Source organism: Phyllobates terribilis, unplaced genomic scaffold, assembly GCF_046119375.1.
Source record: "Phyllobates terribilis strain yellow unplaced genomic scaffold, ASM4611937v1 Scaffold_2__4_contigs__length_985480577, whole genome shotgun sequence".
In the NCBI taxonomy this organism is placed as follows: Eukaryota; Metazoa; Chordata; class Amphibia; order Anura; family Dendrobatidae; genus Phyllobates; species Phyllobates terribilis.
The window spans coordinates 181670548-181693656 of NW_027362762.1; the positions used below are offsets into that span (position 1 = coordinate 181670548).

The 23109-nt window shown below is 41.4% G+C and overlaps 1 protein-coding gene across 2 annotated transcripts in view; it reads right to left on the minus strand.

The window, feature by feature from the left end:
* Positions 1 to 23109, minus strand: part of LRP1 (LDL receptor related protein 1) — a 385437-nt gene that overhangs the window by 91921 nt on the left and 270407 nt on the right. For both annotated transcript variants that reach the window (XM_073663345.1, XM_073663344.1), the window contains exons 27-39: positions 22684 to 22928; positions 22419 to 22550; positions 20912 to 21139; positions 20592 to 20766; positions 15343 to 15437; positions 15021 to 15170; positions 13127 to 13267; positions 12913 to 13038; positions 12571 to 12702; positions 10714 to 10848; positions 9707 to 9836; positions 9501 to 9627; positions 2636 to 2787 (exon numbers count right to left, since the gene is read on the minus strand). In XM_073663345.1, coding sequence (XP_073519446.1) covers positions 2636 to 2787; positions 9501 to 9627; positions 9707 to 9836; positions 10714 to 10848; positions 12571 to 12702; positions 12913 to 13038; positions 13127 to 13267; positions 15021 to 15170; positions 15343 to 15437; positions 20592 to 20766; positions 20912 to 21139; positions 22419 to 22550; positions 22684 to 22928 — 1968 coding nt within the window. The remainder of the gene's footprint in view (positions 1 to 2635; positions 2788 to 9500; positions 9628 to 9706; positions 9837 to 10713; positions 10849 to 12570; positions 12703 to 12912; positions 13039 to 13126; positions 13268 to 15020; positions 15171 to 15342; positions 15438 to 20591; positions 20767 to 20911; positions 21140 to 22418; positions 22551 to 22683; positions 22929 to 23109) is intronic.

A 23109-nucleotide genomic window follows, 5' to 3' on the forward strand; every position in this document is an offset into this window, starting at 1 on the left:
ATCTCTTTATTTCAGATTATAAACTGAAAATATCTACAGAGGGTGAAATTTGTATTGAACATGTCACCAATTATCTAAGTAAATATATTTCTAAAGATGCTATTGACATGAAATTTTCACCAGATGTCTATAACAAACCATCCAATCCACACTGGGAAAGAAATCAAACCATAGAGGTTCATATATAAAGTTATGTGTAATAATGAGAAATGACACAGGGAAAAGGTACTGAACACGTTTACTGAAATGTATTTAATATTTCGTACAAAAGCTTTTGTTGGTGATGACAGGTTCAAGATACCTCCTGTATGGAGAAACTAGTCGCATGCATTGTTCAGGTGTGATTTTGAACCATTCTTCCACACAAACACTCTTCAAATGAGGGCTGTGTAGTCAGAGTCGGAGTCCATTTTGGAGTAGTCAGAGTCGGTATAAAATGGACCGACTCCGGCAATATATAATAAATTGAGTACAGTAGTTCAATGCAGTATGTGCTGTAATTTTTTAAAAAAGAATTTGGGAACATTATGAAATGTCCTATAAATGTCAGTTCTATTCCTGACTAAGTATTTAGGCTTTCAGTTGAGATAAATCTGTGCTGCACTTTATCTACATGCTCAGTAGTAGGACAGTGCTGTGGAATCATGGAGTCAGAGATGGAGTCAGAAAGTCGGAAGTCAGGGAAATTGAGAAGTTGAAGATTTGGCTTACTGACTCCACAGCCTTTCTTCAAATCCTGAAGGTCCCGTGGGCTCCTTCTATGAACTCTGAGCTTTAGTTCCTTCCATATATTTTCTATTGGATTCAGGTCAGGTGATTGGCTGTCTCATTTTAGCAGCTTTATTTTCTTTCTCTGAATTCAATTTAGAGTTTCCTTGGCTGTGTGTTTAGGATCATTGTATTGCTGAAATGTCCACCATTGTTTCATATTCACCACCCTGCTAGATGGCAGCAGATTTTTTTTGAAGAATTTCTGTTTGCCCATTCATCCTTCTTTCAATCATATCAAGTTTGCCAGTGACGTACGCTGAAAAATAGCCCCACACCATGATGTTCCACCCTCCAAACTTTACTGTTGGTATGGTGTTTTTGGGTTGATATGCAGTACCTTTTGGGCTCCAAACAAGGTGTGTTTTATGTCATCCAAAGAGTTCAATTTTGGTCTCAACTAACCAGACTATATTCTCCCAGTATTTCACAGGCTTGTCTAAATGTTGTTGAGCAAACCTTAAACATGCTTGAACATGCTTTTTGTTCAGCAATTGAGTCTTGCATGGTGAGCAAGCATACAGGCCATGAACATTGAGTGCATTATTTATTGCTTTCTTTAAAACAATTGTATCTGGTAATTCCAGGTCTTTCTGTAGCTTTCCACAGGTGGTCCTTGCCACTTGGACAAATCTTCTCATAATTCTTTTCACTTCTCTGTCTGATATCTTGCGGAGAGCCCCTGGTCGTGGCCGGCTTATGGTGAAATGAGGTTCTTTCCACTTCTGGATTATGGCCCCAACAGTGCTCACTAGAACCTTCAGTAGTTTAGAAATTCTTCTGTAACCAATGCCATTAATGTGTTTTTGTGTTTTGCATCAATAAAGTTGCAAAGGTCTTGAGACAGGTCACTGGTTTTACCCATAATGAGATGTTTCTTGTGTGACACCTTGGTAATGAGACACTTTTTATAGTCCATCAGTTGAACCATTTGATATTTTTCACTAAGTGGCAGGATTACTTTCTAATTACTGATAGATTTCTGCTGGTGTCATGACTTTCCATGGCTTTTTGCACCTATTTCTTCATGTATTCAATATTTTTTCCCTGTGTCATTTTTCATTATTACAAATAACTTCATTTATGGACATTTATGGTTTAATTTCTTTGCCTGTCTGGATTGGATGGGTTGTTGCCGATATCTGGTGAGAATTTCATGTCAATAGCACTTTTAGAAATATGTTTACTTAGAAAATTGGTGACGTATTCAATACGTATTTCACCCGCCGTATATGAGATTATGGGCCAGATGTGGGTTAAGAGTGTCCTTTAGACTAAATGTAGCAGAAATACCTCACAATGGGGCTTTATGTTCATAAATTATACTATTGGGCCCACAGTGGTGTGAAAATTAAATAAAGAAAAACAAAAAAAATCATACTTTCCAGCCGTTCCTCTATTCTGCTGCTTGCATACCCCCCCACCGCCCCATTGATCTCACAGCTATCTCTTTGTGTGATTACTAGTATCTGATAACACCGTGAAAAGCTTCTTCCAGGGTTTATGCAGATCATGAACATAAAACATAACGTGAACAAAGAAAATGTGAGATTTCCTTAATTGCGGCATCCCATCAGTTGATAGGGTTTTCATTTTTAGGTTCAGCCACTGCACACTTCAAAATATCTTATGGATATTACTGCTTTTTGGAAGTATCTGCTAATACAGGAGGCTCCTCACTACCCGCCCACATGCTTTATAGAAGAGGTCATCATAGAAAGACAAAACCTTTCAAAAAGACTCTATTGTGGTAAAAAAGTCGGACACATTTTCTACACCGTACAGAACATTACAATAGACTGGAATAGAGAATCTACTTGATGGGCAGAGATAATGAATTAGGAAGAACATCGGCGAGAGTCCTCACCTGTCACTCCAGTAGATGTAATCTTCAAAAACAGACACCGAGAACATGTCCATGTTGTTGTTGGACAGCACAACCTCCCTGTTCTTCCCGGTTTCCAAATCGACTCTCTCAATTTTATCAGTGCGAGCATCACACCAGTACAGCTTTGCTTCCTGCAAGAAAAGCGACGCTGAGATCTGCCCCTGAACACATTCGGTACATGATGACATATTTATCAGGAAGAGTCATCCACTCGACGGCCCCAGGAACGGCTGCATAAGAGCATACACACGTACCCAAAAGAGCAGGAAGGCCACCTGGGACGTACGTCAGCACTTTAGGATTCGTGTATGTACGAGACATACACGGCAGAACTCTTGAGGCCACTGATATTAAGAGGCCGGTGGATCTGTACATGGATTGGTATCATTGTCATTTAATAGGGCTAATCTGAGGCTTTTCTATGCAGAACCAATGGGAAGAATGAAGATACTCCTCACAAAACTCTGCACCAGTTTTATCTGGAGCATGGAATAGGGGTAAAAATTATTATGTTCACTTACATAGCATGTGAAACCTTAGGGGATTTGAGCATGGAATAAGATTTTATCAACTCCCTGTGATCGGGGTCTTTGACTTAGAGAGGTTTCATATAAACATTCACATACAGAGTTTACCCCCAGTCAACAATAAAGGGGTATTTCCATAGTTAACACTCATCGCCTACCCAAAGTCTATAGGAACATTCCTATTAACTTTAAATGGTGTGGCAGCAAGCATGAAAGTGCTTTGGAAGTGCATTGAGGTGAAGGGTACATTGCTGGAAAAGGAAGAAAAAAAAAAAAAAAACTCTTTAAATCTCTTAGTTTGCGAGTGTGAACGAGCTGCGTGTGTCCGGAGCGTAAGTGCGAACGAAAGTAAGTGTGTGACTTGTTTTTCAGTGAAGAGGTATTTGGGAATCCTGCAGAAAATACCTGTGTGAATTGCGGTGAGTGCTGCATTGTGACTTGCTGAGTGCTTTTCTACCTGTTTAGATTTATTGGGCTTTTTAAAACCTATTTTCTCACTACAGTTTTAGTTTCTTAGTTTACTACCTGTGTATTTAAGGGTTAACTACATTGCACTAAAATCCTGAGGTGTAGATTTACTCACAAGGGGTTAATTAAGGGGAAGGGGTCATAATTAAGGGTTATAAGGGGCAGCTGGTTGGACATCAAGTCCTTTGGAAGTGCATTGAGGTGAAGGGTACATTGCTGGAAAAGGAAGAAAAAAAAAAAAAAACTCTTTAAATCTCTTAGTTTGCGAGTGTGAACGAGCTGCGTGTGTCCGGAGCGTAAGTGCGAACGAAAGTAAGTGTGTGACTTGTTTTTCAGTGAAGAGGTATTTGGGAATCCTGCAGAAAATACCTGTGTGAATTGCGGTGAGTGCTGCATTGTGACTTGCTGAGTGCTTTTCTACCTGTTTAGATTTATTGGGCTTTTTAAAACCTATTTTCTCACTACAGTTTTAGTTTCTTAGTTTACTACCTGTGTATTTAAGGGTTAACTACATTGCACTAAAATCCTGAGGTGTAGATTTACTCACAAGGGGTTAATTAAGGGGAAGGGGTCATAATTAAGGGTTATAAGGGGCAGCTGGTTGGACATCAAGTCCTTTGGAAGTGCATTGAGGTGAAGGGTACATTGCTGGAAAAGGAAGAAAAAAAAAAAAAAACTCTTTAAATCTCTTAGTTTGCGAGTGTGAACGAGCTGCGTGTGTCCGGAGCGTAAGTGCGAACGAAAGTAAGTGTGTGACTTGTTTTTCAGTGAAGAGGTATTTGGGAATCCTGCAGAAAATACCTGTGTGAATTGCGGTGAGTGCTGCATTGTGACTTGCTGAGTGCTTTTCTACCTGTTTAGATTTATTGGGCTTTTTAAAACCTATTTTCTCACTACAGTTTTAGTTTCTTAGTTTACTACCTGTGTATTTAAGGGTTAACTACATTGCACTAAAATCCTGAGGTGTAGATTTACTCACAAGGGGTTAATTAAGGGGAAGGGGTCATAATTAAGGGTTATAAGGGGCAGCTGGTTGGACATCAAGTCCTTTGGAAGTGCATTGAGGTGAAGGGTACATTGCTGGAAAAGGAAGAAAAAAAAAAAAAAAAACTCTTTAAATCTCTTAGTTTGCGAGTGTGAACGAGCTGCGTGTGTCCGGAGCGTAAGTGCGAACGAAAGTAAGTGTGTGACTTGTTTTTCAGTGACTTTGGATTCAGGGAGTTTGGAAGGGAGGACTTAGGACTGAATTGCTGACTGTATTTCATCTTTCTTTACTTTACTTTTTACTTAATTAATCCACCTGACCTACTTATCTGATTCCCCCGTCCATACTTGATACTTAACTGATTCCCCGCCGATATCTAATTGATACACTTGCACATCCCTAATTGATCCCCGTCCATACACCTATATATAAATAATTGTGTTTTGTACTTGTATATATATACTGACTGTATCCCCATATTTAGAATGACGTCCATTTTGGCCGGAGCCGTGCAGTGTACATCTTGCGCAATGTATGCATTCCGTGAGCAACCGCTCGAGGATCCATACTGCTGCGAGAGATGTGAGCATATCGTGCACTTGGAAGCCCAAATTCTGGATCTAAGTGCTCAGATAGCGGTACTGAGGAGCATCGACAACATGGAATGGAGTTTGCTGCTCACCGAGCAGACACTCAATGGGTCAATACTGGGGGTGGAGCATAGAGGGGAAGTGCAGGCTGAACAGGCAGGGAGCTGGATAACAGTTAGGAGGGATAGAGGGAAGAAGTATAGGAAGGCTGGTTCAGAACCGGCATTATTGGAGCACGACAGATCCTCTGACCGCCGGGGGAGTGTATGCTCCAGTAATGAGGGGGAGGGGGGGAAGTGTAGGGCAGGCAAGACAGGTTCTGGTAGTGGGTGACTCTATTATTAGGGGGACAGACAGGGCAATCTGTCACAAAGACCGGGATCGCCGAACGGTGTGCTGCCTCCCTGGCGCTCGAGTCCGGCACATCGCGGATCGGGTTGACAGGTTACTGGGTGGGGCTGGCGAAGACCCAGCGGTCATGGTCCACATCGGCACCAATGACAAAGTGAGTGGTAGATGGAGGGTCCTTAAAAATGATTTCAGGGACCTAGGTAGGAAGCTTAGGGCAAGGACCTCCAAGGTAGTTTTCTCAGAAATACTACCAATCCCGCGAGCCACACAGGAGCGCCAACGGGAAGTTAGGGAGGCGAATAAGTGGCTAAAGAGTTGGTGCAAGGCAGAAGGGTTTGGGTTCATGGAGAACTGGGCCGACTTCGCGGTCGGCTACAGGCTCTACCGTAGGGACGGGCTGCACCTCAATGGGGAGGGTGCAGCGGTGCTGGTGAAGAAGATGGCTAATAGGTTGGAGGAGTTTTTAAACTAGAGACGGGGGGGGGAAACCAAGGAAATAGGTCGGATGTGAGGCAAGCAAGGGGGAAGGGGAGAAGTGAATATAATGAGGGTGGAGAGGGGGGTGGGGATAGTACAGTTAGATCGTTAGAGAAGAATAGGATGCTAAATAACCCCAAAGTTTTATCTTGCATGCTGACCAACGCAAGAAGCCTGACCAATAAGGCGGATGAGCTGCAGGCGCTTATATCGGAGGAGAGGTATGACATCGTAGGTATAACAGAGACTTGGCTAGACGATAGCTACGACTGGGCGGTAAATTTATTAGATTATAGTTTATTTAGAAGGGACCGGAAACAGGGGAAAGGCGGAGGAGTCTGCTTATATGTAAAGTCATGTCTAAAACCAAGACTAAGGGAAGATATAGGAGAGGGAGAAGAGGGGGTCGAGTCCATGTGGGTAGAGATAGAGGGAACTAAAAATAATAATAAAATATTACTGGGGGTCTGCTATAAGCCACCCAATATAACAGAGGAAAATGAGAATCTGCTATTAGGACAAATAGACAAAGTAGCAAAACATAATGAAGTGATTGTAATGGGGGATTTCAACTACCCGGATATTGACTGGGAAACAGAAACCTGTAGATCTCAGAAAGGAAAAAGGTTCTTGACAAATATGAAGGATAATTATCTCTCCCAACTAGTGCAGGAACCAACGAGAGGGAAGGCCGTGTTGGACTTAATATTGACTAATAGGCCTGATAGAATAACTGAGGTACAGATAGGGGGGCACCTAGGTAATAGCGACCATAATATTATCGACTTCAAAATGCCCTTCAGTAGGGTTATCAATAAGGGAACAACAAAAACATTAAACTTTAGGAGGGCGAAGTTTGATCAGCTGAAAGAAAGCCTTCAACTTATTGACTGGGACAAAGTTCTTAATCAAAGGAATACGAATAGTAAATGGGAAACCTTCAAAAGAATTCTGAATACTCAGTGCGACAGATATATACCGTATGGGAATAAAAGGGCCAGAAATAAGAGGAAACCAATATGGTTGAACAAGAACGTAAAAGGGGCGTTAAATGGCAAAAAAGAGGCATTCAAGAGATTAAAACAGGAAAACAGTAAGGAGGCACTAATGTGTTACAAGGAAAAAACGAGAACCTGTAAAAAACAAATAATAATAGCGAAGGAGGAAACAGAGAAACGTATTGCTAGGGAAAGTAGATCAAATCCCAAACTGTTCTTTACGTATATAAATAGTAAAAGGATTAAATCGGATAATATTGGACCGATAAAAAGTGAGGAAGGCAAAATCATAGAGAAAGATGAGGATAAAGCTAATCTATTAAATAATTTTTTTTCGACAACTTTCACAAAGGAAATCGAACTAACAGGAGAAATGAGAAGTAACAAACTTAATCCTCCACTAAGTATGACAAATCTAACCCAAGCTGGGGTACAGAAACGCCTCAGTAACATTAAAATAAACAAATCACCAGGACCTGATGGCATACACCCACGGGTACTAAGGGAACTAAGTAATGTGATAGACAGACCGTTATATCTTATATTTAAGGACTCTGTTGAGACTGGGTCTGTGCCACTTGATTGGCGACAGGCGAATGTAGTGCCAATATACAAAAAGGGAGCGAAAAGTGACGCCGGAAACTATCGGCCGGTGAGTCTGACGTCCGTTGTGGGCAAAATTTTTGAAAGCTTCATTAAAGAGGCAATTACGGAGCATCTTGATGCTAATAATCTTTTAATCCCGAACCAACATGGATTCTTTCCTTATGAATCGCTCCTGCCAAACAAACCTGATTGACTTCTACGAGGAGGTTAGCTCTCGAGTAGATCAGGGGGAACCAGTGGATGTCGTGAATCTCGACTTCTCAATAAGCGTTAGATAGCGTGACACATAATAGGTTGGTATACAAAATGAGAATGATGGGGCTGGGGGAAAATGTCTGCAAGTGGGTAGCTAACTGGCTAAAGGATAGAAGGCAGAGGGTGGTTATAAATGGAATATACTCAGATTGGGTAAGCGTCACTAGTGGGGTACCACAGGGGTCTGTACTAGGCCCAATGTTATTTAATATCTTTATTAACGACATAGTCAACGGGATAAATAGTAAAATAGCAATATTTGCAGATGACACAAAGTTATGTAAAACAATTAATACAAAAGAGGACAGTGCAGACCTACAGAGGGATTTGGATAAGCTGGGTAGGTGGAGCATTAAATGGCAAATGAGGTTTAACGAGGAGAAATGTAAGGTCATACATATGGGAAGGAAAAATGGAAGTCACCAGTACTCACTGAATGGGAAATCATTGGGGAATTCACAGATGGAGAAGGACTTGGGCATCTTGATTGATAGCAAACTAAATTGGAGTGCCCAAAGTCAGGCCGCTGCTGTAAGGGCAAACAGGGTAATGGGATGTATCAGAAGAGGTATAGCTGCAAAGGATGAGAACATTGTTCTTCCACTGTACAAAGCACTGGTCAGACCACACTTGGAATACTGTGCTCAGTTATGGGCCCCAATATATAGAAAGGATATAAATGAGCTTGAAAAGGTACAAAGGAGGGCAACAAAATTTATAAAGGGAATGGAGGGACTGCAATACCCAGAGAGGTTGGCAAAACTAGAACTATTCAGCCTGGAAAAGAGAAGGTTGAGGGGGGACATAATAAATGTGTACAAATATGTTAGGGGACAGTATAGAGATCTTGCCCGGGATTTGTTCAAAAGGAGGGATATTACGGTAACAAGAGGGCACTCACTAAGACTGGAAGAGAAAAGGTTTCAGCACCAGCATAGGAAGGGGTTCTTTACGGTAAGAGCAGTGAGAATATGGAATTCACTGAGTGAGGAGACGGTAATGTCGGATTCACTATACCAGTTCAAGCGGGGACTGGATGCATTTCTAGATACCAGGCAGATTTCAGCATATACTTAAAAATAAAATAAAATAGTAGGTTGATACAGGGATTTATTCTGACTGCTGGTTTCAGAGTCGGGAGGGAATTTTTCCTCAGGTGAAGATTGGCCAAATCATTTGGGGTTTTTGCCCTCCTCTGGATCAACTTTAGCAATTACAGAACTAACAGGTCGAACTTGATGGACGCAAGTCTTTATTCGGCTTTACAAACTATGTTACTATGAATGGCCACTACTCTATATATGTAGGGACACAGCACCCCCGTTCTTGTAAGGAGACTTAACCTCTGGATAGCTGATAAGTTGTGATCCCGAACACCACTCATATCCAAAGTATTTTTTTTAAATGCCCGGTCCGTGGGACAATAGACACCATAGAATTATGGAATAATAGTTATTGCGTACAGGGAAGCCATCGGCGCATTACACGTCGAACTAGCAAAAAGGGCCAAGTATGCAAAATTATGATCTTGGTAAGTCTCCTGGTTATAGAAAATCAGGAGTCACATCATATTAGTATCTCTCATACCTCATAATCTATTGAGACTCCATTAGGCCAACTGATGCTGGACTCCACCAGGACAGTTCTTCCACTTCCATCTAGGAATGACCTTTCAATACGAGGGAATTGACCCCATTCAGTCCAAAACAGATAACTAACATGACAAAGAAAGCAAAGTAAGTGCCACAAGGCTGTTATTATTACTATTCCCACTGAATGTGAATGCACGTTACCCTTTCTCGGGATGCACAGTAATTGCCCGGGGCTTGTCCAGCCCTTTAGATATGACAACATAGCGGAAGGAACCGTTCAGACGAGCCACCTCAATAACATCAAAGCCTTGATCTGTCCAGTAGATGTTGCCTGTGGAAGAAAGAAAGCGACAGACAATGAAATCATAAATGGGAGGAAAGAATTGGAGACAGCCAAATTTTACATTGACACTGTCTGATCAGAGCCGAAACCGAAAAAAAAAGAACTGCGGCCTCAGTAATTGTTCTTCCAGTCTTTTTCCATGGCATTCTTGTTAAACAAAATACTCATATTAAGAATTTATGTGTCTAATCACATCCAGACAGCAAGGTTAGCCAGGAGTGTTCCTATGAGGAATCAATACAAGGAATCAATACTAAATGATTTGTCAATGAATGAGCACACACCTTTCATCATCATGTCATTTTTATGTCCACAGTTCTGTGCCAATTAATTTCCTAATATATCTAGATGGCAGCCACAGCTTTGTTTTTCTGACACCGATATAAAGGGGTTGTCCAAGATATACGTTTATTTTCACTGTCCTGGGCGATAACGCCGGCACGAACGATGGCGCTCAGTCAGTCCCACAAATGCTGAATGGACAATATGTGACCACCATTCATTCTAAACAGGGGACTCGGGCACCAATAATCGTGACCAAGTAGGGGCCCTAGTGGATGGCCTCACCAATTATAACCTGTCCTATGGAAGTGTCTAATTATTATTATTATTATTATGGGATCTTAGAAGAGTTTTAGGTTTTAGAAAAGTTTCCAATAGTAAGTTTCTATATTACTACTCATGTACTAAGCATACCAAAACTTCCAGAAATGAGTCTTGCTAGTTATACACATGGACATTATTATCTATAGGTTCCATGTATTCGTGTGTAATTCATCTGACATCAGATAGGAGACGCTATATCATCAGCTGTACACACAGACAAGAGTAGTGTCATGGTAGTAAAGTGCTCCTCATGCCCAACCTGCTATCCAGTCCACGGCGATTCCCTCCACTCTGCCAATGCCATTGGTGACCACGTCCTCTCGCCACGTCTGGTCTCGTTTGGCTCTGCTGATGGTGCTGAGCCCCATGTCCACCCAGTAGATTGTGTCATTATCTGAATAAGTATAAAAAACAATAATTATTACCTTACCTTGAAGAATTTTTAGAACACGTGTACATTTTGCCAGTACGGATTTACCACTAATACAATTTTCATGAATGTTAATAAGAACAGAAAAAAATACATCTTATTTTATACGTACACAAAATACAAAAGGTAAAAAGTGACAAACGCAAAGGAATGATACTATGCGTTTAGGTTCATTAAAGAAAGGGGAAACTTAAGGCCACCATACATATTAGACAAGTTAGCCGAACCCCGAAGGAAGGGTCGACAGTGTGTATGGGGCGGGGTCCCAACCGTCCAGAAATTTCCAGACAGCCATAAAAACAAGGTATTTTTTTGCCCTGTCCATAAAAAATATTTGATGCATCAGTGATTTTTTTTGAGGCTTTAGAAAATTATACAGATAATTTTGCCTGTAATTATCCTCATTTTACAGTTTACAGTGAATGCAGCTGATGTCTCATATCAGAATTATAGGCTGCAGACCTGTATCACTTATAATCAATGATTTATTATGGTTTTCCAATGTGTTCGTAAAAAAGTATGGTCTGTCCGTGATTTTTCGATAAAAAAAATTAAAAAAATCAACTTGGCAACCCTGGAGTGGGGACTCTAGCACCTCTACCCTACATCTACAGGTGATGATTGAGGGAGCGAACTTTCCGACCTACTGAATTTATTTTTTTTTCTCGCTGAAGATAATCCACTGACAAAGTCTGACAGCAGCTCCCTGACAGACAACACAGGAGCGATCAAGTTGAGTGTTCCTGTTTAATGGAGGAATTAAGTATCAACCATTCATTTCGCTAAAAGTTATCTAGTGTGTGTGTGTGAGAGTGTGTGTGTGTGAGAGTGAGTGTGTGTGAGAGTGAGTGTGTGTGAGAGTGTGTGTGTGAGAGTGTGTGTGTGTGAGAGTGTGTGTGTGAGTGTGTGTGAGAGTGTGTGAGAGTGTGTGTGAAAATGTGTGTGAAAATGTGTGTGAGAATGTGTGTGAGAGTGTGTGTGAGAGTGTGTGTGAGAGTGTGTGTGAGAGTGTGTGTGAGAGTGTGTGTGAGAGTGTGTGTGAGAGTGTGTGTGAGAGTGTGTGTGAGAGTGTGTGTGAGAGTGTGTGTGAGAGTGTGTGTGAGAGTGTGTGTGAGAGTGTGTGTGAGAGTGAGTGTGAGAGTGTGTGTGTGTGAGTGAGTGTGAGAGTGAGAGTGTGTGTGAGAGTGAGATTGTGTCTGAGTGTGTATGTGTATGTGTGTGTGAGTGTGTATGTGTGTGTGAGTGTGTATGTGTGTGTGAGAGTGTGTGCGAAAGTGTGTGTGTGTGATTGTGTGTGTGAGACTGAGTGTGCGCGATTTTAGCTGACAGACACCTCCCTTCACCTTCTGATAAACATGCACACTTCTCTCGGTTGAGCATTCATGTTTCCTCCAATAAGCAGAGGGAGATCAGTTTCTACCAGACACTTGTGGAGGTGGCTTATCTCTCTAGAATTATAGGAGATGCTCAGTCCTCATTTCTCTTGACAGCTGTCAAACCGAAGAAGTCAAGAGAGCCACCCGCTTCACACACTAGACCCAATATCCATGGTCAGCCATGGACCAATACCAAGAATGATGCACAACACACAAGCAGGTAGTTGTGGGACGATATGAAAACCGTTACAATACTGCAAAGAATATGCCAATTACTGAATAAAATGTCATGCAAACTAGAGACTCTTACCAGCATGGAAATCCATCCCAACAGCCAGGGAAGTACCAGAGACCGGAACCAGAGCATCTGACTTATCTGTTGGGTCCAAAGGAATTCCCCGTATCCCTTCATGTACAGAGTAGAGCAAGAAGGAGCCAACTCCTGTGATAAAGCAGTGCACACAATGTATCAGACTCTATGAAGTCCACTTACGTGGCCCACCATGGCCAGGCAAAGGACCCCTAGATGTAAAGAAACCTCATGCCCACTGGAAATAGCCACAATTAGTTACACAGACTGCATAATAATAGTATCTATCAGTATCATGCAATTGGGCAAGTCAGATGAACGCAGTAGGTTGTCAGTACTCACCCTCACAGGTCTGCTGCCCGACCTTCAGGCTGTAGCCAGCAGTGCACATACAGGATCTCGTTGTGGAGGAGGTTGGAAGACACAATTGGGAGCAATCTCCATTATTGACAGAGCAGTTGTTGGTTCCTAAAATGAAAGTGGCATGAAGAAGAGATCAGTGAACAAGAAAGGAGGAGAAAGACCCTTTCTATTATTACCATGGTCTCGTTCCTACCTTTCTGGATCTCCTCATCATAAACCTTCATGTGCATGACTTGATTGGTGTTCTGACGCAAGACCCTGGGATCTGACCCATCCTTCTTATAGCAAGTTCCCATTTTGTCAGAAGCATGGTCTGCCCACCATAGTTTGTCACCTGAGAAAATGAGAAATATTAAAGAACAGATCTGGCAATATATTCACTATAAAATCCAAAATAATAAGATTGTGTATGCTAAATCAGTTGGGGCTCTGAAATAAATATTAGCTCAACCCCAAACAACTATTGCAAAACAATTTCTACTGTGTTTCCTATATGGAGAGAAAAATACTTCCTAATTTTTAAATAAACCCAATTAAAAGAATGTGTTACCCTGATTCCAGAGATGTGTAACTTACTGAACACTTGCTACAGTTTTGATAAAATCCCTGTTTTATCTGCTGCAGATCTACCTGTTCTCTGAGTTCTGTATAACCCCACCTACACCACTAACGCTGCCAATCAGTGGTGGAGGCAGGGTTATATAGAGTTCAGAATACGGAGGACTACATGGCAGCAGGTTTACTAATCCTCTAATGATTGTTGCCTGCTGATAAATTGTGATTTTATCAAAACTACAGCAAGCAGCCCAGGAAGTGACACATCACTGTAACAGGGGTCTTTGTCTCTAAATTATGCAGCTCTCAAATACCTGGTGACAGATTCTGTTTAAAGAGGACCTTTCACCAGATTGAGCATGTTAAACTGGCCACATCATGGAATAATTGAGTAAACTATAATTTTCTATTTTATCATTTCTCCTCTCTATTGCAGAGATATTATTTTAAAAACTTTGGGTTATAATCATAGTTTCATCTGGGCATTACCAGAGATTTGTCCTTGTGGGCGTGTACTTCTCCCCTGTATGAAGTCGACCAACTCTCCCCCTCACTGACTGCCATGAGATGAGATTTGGAAGTGTTTGTAATGATACACAACTCAACTGTGCAGTATCTCTAAACAGTAGCTACAGAGATTGGTGAGAAGAGGAGGGCGTGTTCTTTTCTCCCTTGAAAGATGCTGCTTGCTTATGATTGGTCAATCTCATGCAGGGCAAAATGTACACGCTTCCACAGACAAATCTCTGGTTACGCCAAATTGAAATTATAATTTAAACTTTACAAGCTAATATCTCTGCAAAGGAGAGAAGAAATTAAAATATAGAAAATATGTTTAACTCATCTCAGCAGCCACTATTCTATCATGCTGCCAGTTTAAAATGCTCAAACTGGTGAAAGGTTCTCTGTAAATAAGGTTTTGACCAAAATCTGAATATTACCTATTGCCCTCTACAAATATAAGGATTAAATGCTTTAAGCACTCATAATTAGGCACTCATAATTAAAGGGGATTGTCCAGCAGCAATGCTTGATTGTATATGAAGTCAAATTCAATAGCACTTAATAATATACTTTATTCTTCAAAATGTGCCAGTCTCCTGGTTCTAATAGCTCCATGTTTGCATTGGTCTTCACACAGGAGGGACCTTCCTCTATGTTGACATGTGAAGAAGAGGCTGGCTGATTGGCTAAATTAAACAGCAAAGCCAGCCCTCTTGTTTGTCATGGTCAAAGATAAGACAGAGATTTAGGCTGGGTTAGCTACTATTATGAGCCTCACTGCCAACTCCATTCATCGGGTGTCAACACACACAAAGTGTTCTCCGGTGGAGCTGCTACGATGGCGAGGGTCACTTTGAAACTGGGACATTATGGCACATTTAAAAATTGGAGTATATTATTAAGAGCAATTAGATTACTTTCCATAGACAACAGAAAATCACTTTGTGCTCCTGGACAACCCCTCTAAGTTAGCTTTAAGCTGCACAGAATCATATAGAATTTTAAAAAGCTTTTTATAAGTACTTTACCCATTATCGCCAATGCGGTTGCTTTTCCCAGATATGTTTTCATAGTAAGTAAAATTTCCAGTCCTTTTCCGTTGAGGTTACATCTATTGATGGTTCCAGCCCCAGAACTGATCCAGTAAAGCTTTTTCTCAAGGTAATCAATTGATAAGCCTGCAAAGCAGAGAAAACAAATAACTAAGTGTACAGTATTCAGCACATCCAATAGTTATATACAGAAGTGTTAATATGTGTATTGTGCTCAAGATCTTCATACACGAGATCTTCATACACTTCTGATTCAGGATCAGTAAATGACTGGTGAAATGTAGCCTTAAAATCTCACCGACTGGTCCCTTCTGTCCAGTAAAGAGGACTTGTAGCTCTGAGCCGTCCATATTAGCCATGGTGATGTTGTCCCCATCTGTCCAGTAAAGCTTCCTGAAAGAGACACATGGATTATTCCATGTCCAGCCACATGTGCCCAGAATAAGATGAGCTGCAGCTCCACGATGAGGCAATTACCTAAATCGAACGAGGACACAAACCGCAACCATTCCCCAATATTCCAGACCACGATTACTACCTGCACAACGCCAGTAAGGAAATATCAGCCACCCACAGAAGAGATGGCTCAGTGTTTTCTACAGCAGCACATGCTCCATTCATACAGGGCCCAATATTTTACCTTAAATAATATTAGCGCTCTTAGATACTGCAAATGGAAGATGACTTATATCATCATCGGGAATGCCAAGTAAGCCCTAAGTAACTGGAAGTCACCGGGAGAATAGCAAGGAGAAAGACATACAGAGAGAGACTATATGGACAAAACTATAGGGACTACATTTTATAAAAAATATGTGAAGGACCTTAGCCCAGTGGCCAACTGCCTGTGACCTCCAGACAATAACCCTGTGAACCTTCTCATACCTGGCAGCGCCTCTTCTGCTTAGCAGGTCTGGCACAATGTCATGCGTTTTACTCCTCAACGATGACGTTGTGCCGGGCTTATTGTTAAAAAGAATGAGCCGAGGACACCAGTAAGTAAGAGGAGCTTCACAGCGATCTGGTCTGGCAGTCATAGGCTACCAGCATGATCACTGGACCAGGTTCTTGGGAATCTTTTTCTCAACTCTTGTCCCATTACTTTTGTTCACTATTCTTTTACTTGCTATTCTACTGGTGACTAGCAGAATCCTGTGATTGGTAGGTGACTAGCAGATCGCAGGACCCAGCAGCCCTGTTGGTAATCTGTGGCTTCTGGGTGGTGTGAATTTTTTTGCTCAATTTCAATTGGGACACACCTTTTAATCAGCAATTTCAGTTTTTTCATTCAGTCCCATTGCCACAGGTAGAATAAAGCCAGTCCCTGCCATGCAGTCTGCTCTTACTAACATTTGTGACAGAATGGGTCATTGTACAGATCTCACAGATACGAGCGTGGTCCTGTCATAGAATAACACCACTGTGACAAGTCAGTTTTTGTCTACTAAATATTCCACCATCAACTGTGAGTGGTATTATTGAAAAGTGGAAGCATTTAAGAACCACAAGAACTCAGTCACAAAGTTGTTAGGACATGTACAGTTACAGAGAGTGGTCACCGACTGAGAAGGTGCAAAGTTCATAAAAGTCACCAACTCTCTGTCTCAATAAACCTCCTCTGGCATTAATATCAGACAAAATATGTGCACCAGAAGCTTCATGACATGGGTTTCCATGGTCGAGCAGCTGAAAGGAAGCCTTAAATCACCAAGCTTCAGATGAAGTGGGGTAAAGAAGCCACCATTGGATTCTGGAGCAATGGAAATGCGTTCTGTGGAGTGAGGGATCACTCTTCTCTATCTGGAAGTCTGATGGCCGAGTCTCAGTTTGGCGAATGCCAGGAGAATGTTACCTGACTAACCGCAAATTTTGCAGGATTGGAGACAATGCTATTGAGTTGTTTTTCATTGGTTGGCCGAGGCTCCATAGTGCCAGTGACGAGAATTCTTAATTCTTTACATACCAAGACATTTTGGACAATTCTACTCTTCTAACTTGTGGTAACAGTTTCGGGAAGGCCCTTCTTTGTTCTAGGATTACTCTGCCCCAGTGCAAAAAGCAAGGTCCATAAAGGCATGGATGGTGAAGGTTGGTGTTAAAGAACATGACTGGCCGTAGTGAGTCCTGACCTCAACCCTATCAAACACTTTTCGGATTAACTAGAATGTAAACTGCAAACCAGGACCTCTCCTTCAACATCAGTGTCTGATTTCACGAATGTTCTTGTGGAGGAATGGGCAAAAATTCCCACATATACAATCCAAAATCTTGTAGAAATCCTTCCCAAAGGAGCAGAAACTCCTACAGCTGCAATTGGACCAATAAGAAGTTCATGTAATTGTATTGTGTAGGTTCCCAATACTTTTGACATATATTGTAGATAGATATTACATACGTCAACTATCAAGGGAGAGAAGAGTAATTTTCTGAATAGGACTAATACTCAAATCAGCGTTGAATATTAAATGTGATATTCTGGTTTTAAGTAATGATTAAATTATTGTACCAATGAAAAGTTCTACAAACTTTCTAATATATGTTTTATAGGGATCCATGACTTTGATATTGATAGCAACCCCTTTATCACTGCGGAAATCCCTTTGAAGAATCTTGAACACATGAGATGTCATCACATAAGAAACCCTTTCTGGTTCTTTCATGTCTTCTAAACCAAAGCAAGACAGCTTTCTCCTTTTATACTTAATGTGTTAAAAACTGACTTTTTCCTACTTTGATGTTTCTGACAGTAGATTTTTTTGTACTTTTTATCACCCACTTATAAAATAGCAGCTCCTGTTATCAGGTAGAGAAGCGGCGTCGGATCACACAAATATTCGATAGGCAAGGGAGAAGAAATAGGAAGATTCCCCCACAAAGTATCGTCCGCACATGTTCCCTCATCTAATAAACTGAGGAGCTGAAATACATTATCAAGCACCAGATTTCCATAGCATAATGTGTATAATATGTGCAGTATTTTATACGGCTGCTGGAAGTATTTCTGGACATTATGCATATAGGTGGGATGAAAAGTCGGAACCTCTAAATAAAATCATTTTGTTGAACGCAGCCAGTGAATTCTTGGATCTATGTTGGGGTCTGCGTGACATTATCACCGTGTCTGATCCACAGTTTCCTCACATTAATTTCCCGTAATGAACCCAGCTCTCCCACACAGATGGCTCTGCTTATTTCCACATTACTGGAAACCTCTTGGTCCACCCCCACATACAGGCCGGCCAGGGACAGAAAAGCAACCAGAAGTAGTCATATTTTCCTGTGTGCCACAGAGCGGAGCCCCTGCAGGCAGAAATGTGAACTGCAGCAAGTGTGTTTGTAGAAATAACAACCCCGGGCAACTTCCGACGCTCACTACCCAGATTAGTATTAATAGTGGAAAAATGTCTATGCAGAAAACATCCAAGCCAAACCGCGAAACACCTAAAGCGGACTGCCCGGGTTCTCAATGTGTTTACTGAAGGTTTTTCCTTTACTTCATTTATATCCTTATACAAGTGCTAAACCTGGCCGTAGAAACCGAAATAAGTGCTCACTACAACTAAGGATGTGAAGAACAAATCAGGTCATAGCACATGGTTGTCCCACATACAAAGATGTCCACCTGATCATCATTTATGGACGTCCATCCTCCTACAGAGAATATGTTCCTAGTAAATACGTCAGTAAATGTCAGACCGAGGTCCAGACTTCCAGTAACTAGAGAGAACTTTCAGTTTTGCCCCTTTCCCGTTTGAACATCAGCTGTGAATTACATGGGGATTTAGTTTACACCTTACAGATGGATCTATATCTGGGCCACTATTTCTTCTCTGCTCACATCTGGACAGCATTTTGGTTCAGGATCAGGATTTGGGACAGGATGCATCATGAGTGACACCAACTACGCTCACATGACCCCACTCCTGATGGTGAGGTAAGTCAGTTTCTGGAATTTTACCAAACACAAGAACGGGAGAGAATCTATGAGAAAAGATACTGGTGGGATAAAATCGGAAACCTACAAACTGGTAGAGCAGCGATTAGGACTGTTTGGCTCATTAATAGGGTTGTCTCATCAAAGACACCATTTGGCCTCATTCAGTTGTCTGCGTTTCACGTACATGTTACATCCATGTTTTTCACAGATAAAACACATAACCATTACAGTCTGAGTCTTTTCATATTTTTGTGTTTTTTTTTTTTTTTATTTACAGAGTGCCCCCATTCAACCCCTCCCCAAAAAAAACAAAAATGGAGTAATATCTTTTTTTATCGGAGTCAAAGCTTAAACTCAACCATTCAAATCAATGTGTCTACAGAAATAGACGGATAGCACATGGTCATCCGAGTGCTGTACGGTTTGTAGTGTTTAATGAGTAGGAGAGGCTTGGAAATGTGTTTGTTTGTTTTTTGCTTAGAAGAAAAATGGACGACTGATGGTTCAAAATAAAAAAGGAAAAATAGACAAAATTCAGTTTTTCACGTATGAAAAAAAATGGATTCTGAATTAGGCCCAAGTCTAATTGCTGTTTGCTAGCGGCCAAGACTTCAGGCAAACAGCTACGTTTGTGATCACAGCTCAGGAAAAGTGAAATATTACATGCAGCTATTCAGTAAAAGTCCATATATACCAATATTGCCGGGCTGTCCTGAAGGGTTAACCTCATTAACCCTTACCAGAGAGCACAGGTTAGTGGGAGCACGGTTTGTGACATCCAGAATGGAGGGATTATAGAGCTTCACCTTACTTGATGACAGCAATTTATCGAATTTGATGTTGATTTCTGAAGTTTTTGCAAACATTTCCATACAGGACACTATCAGACACACAGTATAGATTATATACACACATAAACTTTGATTTCAGCACTGCCGCTATTTTTCCATTTCATATTTTGTTTCTTTTTCATACTTTATTGACCATCACGTCCTGACTCCTGGCTTCCTAACCCCTTCCTTTCTTTATTCTCCTCCCCTTTATGGGAGTTCTTCACTGCTCTTCAGCCTTTTTAAATCCTGTTGTTACTGTATTGCACACATATGTTTTTTTACCTTGAGAAAAGCGCAGGTCCGGCGCAGTTGGTGCGATTCAAAAACTTTACTTATACTCTCCAGATCTTATCCTTTCCATTATCGCTGCCTGCACATCGCGATAATCTCTGCTTTGGCAAACTGCTATCTGGACAATACTCTCCTCCAACTACGGGGTTACAGCTACGGCACATCAAGCTCCTACAGGTGTTGTTTCCTTACACAATCCCTACAGATAAACGTTACCATCACCCTCACCCCCATTTTGTTCCTTACGTACGGCATCTGTGGGCCTTTATCCCATTCAGATCTTCCCCATAGTCTAAGACATTATTGATATATCCTCCTTTGTCTTCTGACCAGGAGTTTCTCACTATGTAATGTTTGGCTTCACCTATTCTACAGCAAATTGTCCTTCCACCATTACTACGGAAAATGAGAATTGCTGGATCGGTACTAATTACCATATTATGCAAATCACTTCCAATCACTCAACCATATAAAGCAGAAACTCACCCCTCCAGAGGATTCACCACAAGGCAGTGGGGTTTGTCCAAGCCCTGGAGGACTGCATTCTTGAAAGATCCATCTAAGCGAGCCACATTGATTTGCTTTTTATTTGCGTCGTAACTTGTCCAGAAGAGGTTCCTAGACACCCAGTCGACAGCCAGACCTTGAGCATTTGGCAAGTCTAAAAATTCAAAGAAGAAAAACAAAAATTGTACATAAAGTTTATTCACTGAAAGTCTTAAAATATTTAAATAAAAAAATATATAAAACAACCGCTTATATCCTTCTAGTGGGAGAGCCCTACAATAACACTTGGAGGTTATTACCTGCAGACACCACAGTCTCTACTCCGGTGCCATTGATGAACGCTCTCTTGATGGTTTGGGTGCGGACGTCCGACCAGTAGATGCGCTGCTCTATGGCATCATAGTCTACTACAGTGACATTGTCGATATCCGGGACAGTGAATGAGATGATGTAGTTGTAATATGGGTTATCTATGTCAACTCCACGGATTTCCATCTGGCGAGCATACAACAGGAACCTTCTGGATTCTGAAAGTGTAAAACAAAGACTGAGTGATCACCTTCTAACAAACAAGAGCTTTCCTGTGAATTTTAACATTTTCACATTTTCAAACAGATCAAGTTAATGGGGTATTCAGGATAAGCCACAAATGTATAGTAGATGCAAGTCCCAGTATCTCAAGAACAGGACCCATATGCAATTTAGATACTAAGTGCTGGACGTTACAGAGTATTTAAGGAGACAGTGAGTTGTTTCCCTGGCCTAACTGATTTTCTTGCCTGGCTATCAATCAAGCTAAAGAGACTGGTCTGGGGGGGAAGGGAAACAACCTTGAGAGTCAGAGGCTTGGAAAGTGCTTTGTCACGCCTAGAGCACTTAAAGTCTCATTTGCATATGAAATGAAATGCTTAAATTAAATTCAACTGGGGAATGCAGCAACAGATAGAAGATATAAAGGTCTTGATGGATTTAGCTTTCAAAGATCTGCCTGAACATACATGCAGATTGCGGAGGTGGGTTGATCATACTGACAAATTTCCTTTAAAGCACCACTCAAGCATTTTTTTGATTGCTGGAGTGGTGCCACTTACGTAAGGTCCCTGAGCCTAGTATTATACTTACCAGCCGCCGTCTTCAGCTGTTCCCGGCGCCGCTCCAATCCTGCATCGCCATTTTGTGACCGCAATTTTTGACTGACCGAAAGACAGAAGTAACTGTCAGAAGCTCTCAATGTAGCCCCGTTTTGGTTCTCACAGAGTCACATTGAGTTGAGATTTCTGGTTCGCTCCAGCAAATACTGGAGCGATCCGGCAGGTCACAAACGGCTGGAGACCGTTGCAGCGGCTCCGATAATAGATGAAGACGGCGGCTGGTAAATAGGAGACTGTGGGCAGGGAACGTAGATTAGTAGAACCACTCCATTGCTGCTATAAAAAAAAGACGCTTTAAAGCATAACATGTGGGAATACCCCATTAATGAAGGAAGCACACAGAAAAACATTTTCACAGTTTAAAAAAATATATCTGTTTCCAGAGCAAATATATAATTTATGGAGCACATAATGCAATATCTTTCACTTACATAGTTAGGTTTTAGAAAACAATTGTATTTATAAAATGTAAACCTCTTAAAGGGAACCGATTTCTAGCTCAACACAAAACCAATACTGTCAAAATATTAGCCATACTGGGGGACAATGAATACTGGCATGGTTGGCCACATTGGAAAACCCGAGTGACCGGTCAGGACAGGTCTCATTGGAATTTCCAGGTCATTTGTTTTGGGAAGCATCTCGGTAATCTTACCAAGACAAGTCTTTTTGTCTGGAGACAACTTCATGAGATGGGGGCAAGCGCAGGAGAAGGTCTGGTTGTAGTTAATAAGGCACAGGTGACTGCAGGGTCCTTTTCCATCATTTGCTGCACATGGATTTGGAGCTACAATGAAACAAAGAAAAAAAATAAGCAGTTGGTTAGTTTCCTGGTGGTCGATGGAAAAGCAGCAATAATGCATCAATCACTAAGATCCCAGGTAAGCAATATAAATACACAAATGCATTTTTGATCTTACCTAGGGGTTGGCGTGAGGGGTGATAAACCTGAAGGTCAAAGGGCTGAGTGTTGGTACGTTGTACAACAGTCACATTGTGACCAGTCCATTTATTTGCCTTCGCTAGGGTGTTTGTCCTCCAGTCCGTCCAGTAGACTTCCCCACCATACAGGGTGACGGCAAAAGGATGAGATAAGTATTCGTGGCCTTTAAGTACTTCAATGTGTCCTGAACCATCATACTTTGCTGAGTAAATTGCATCTGATCTAAGGAGTGAACACAGCTAAGTAACCAACTCTTTACACAGTAGTGGATTTCAGTTGTACCCGAAACAGCGTTATGTACTAAAAGATCAGTGTCCATTACATGCCACAAAAGGAAATTACAAATATTTTTCAGACAAAAGGATGCACAACACTAAGTCACATCCCAGTTTTTGACAGCAGA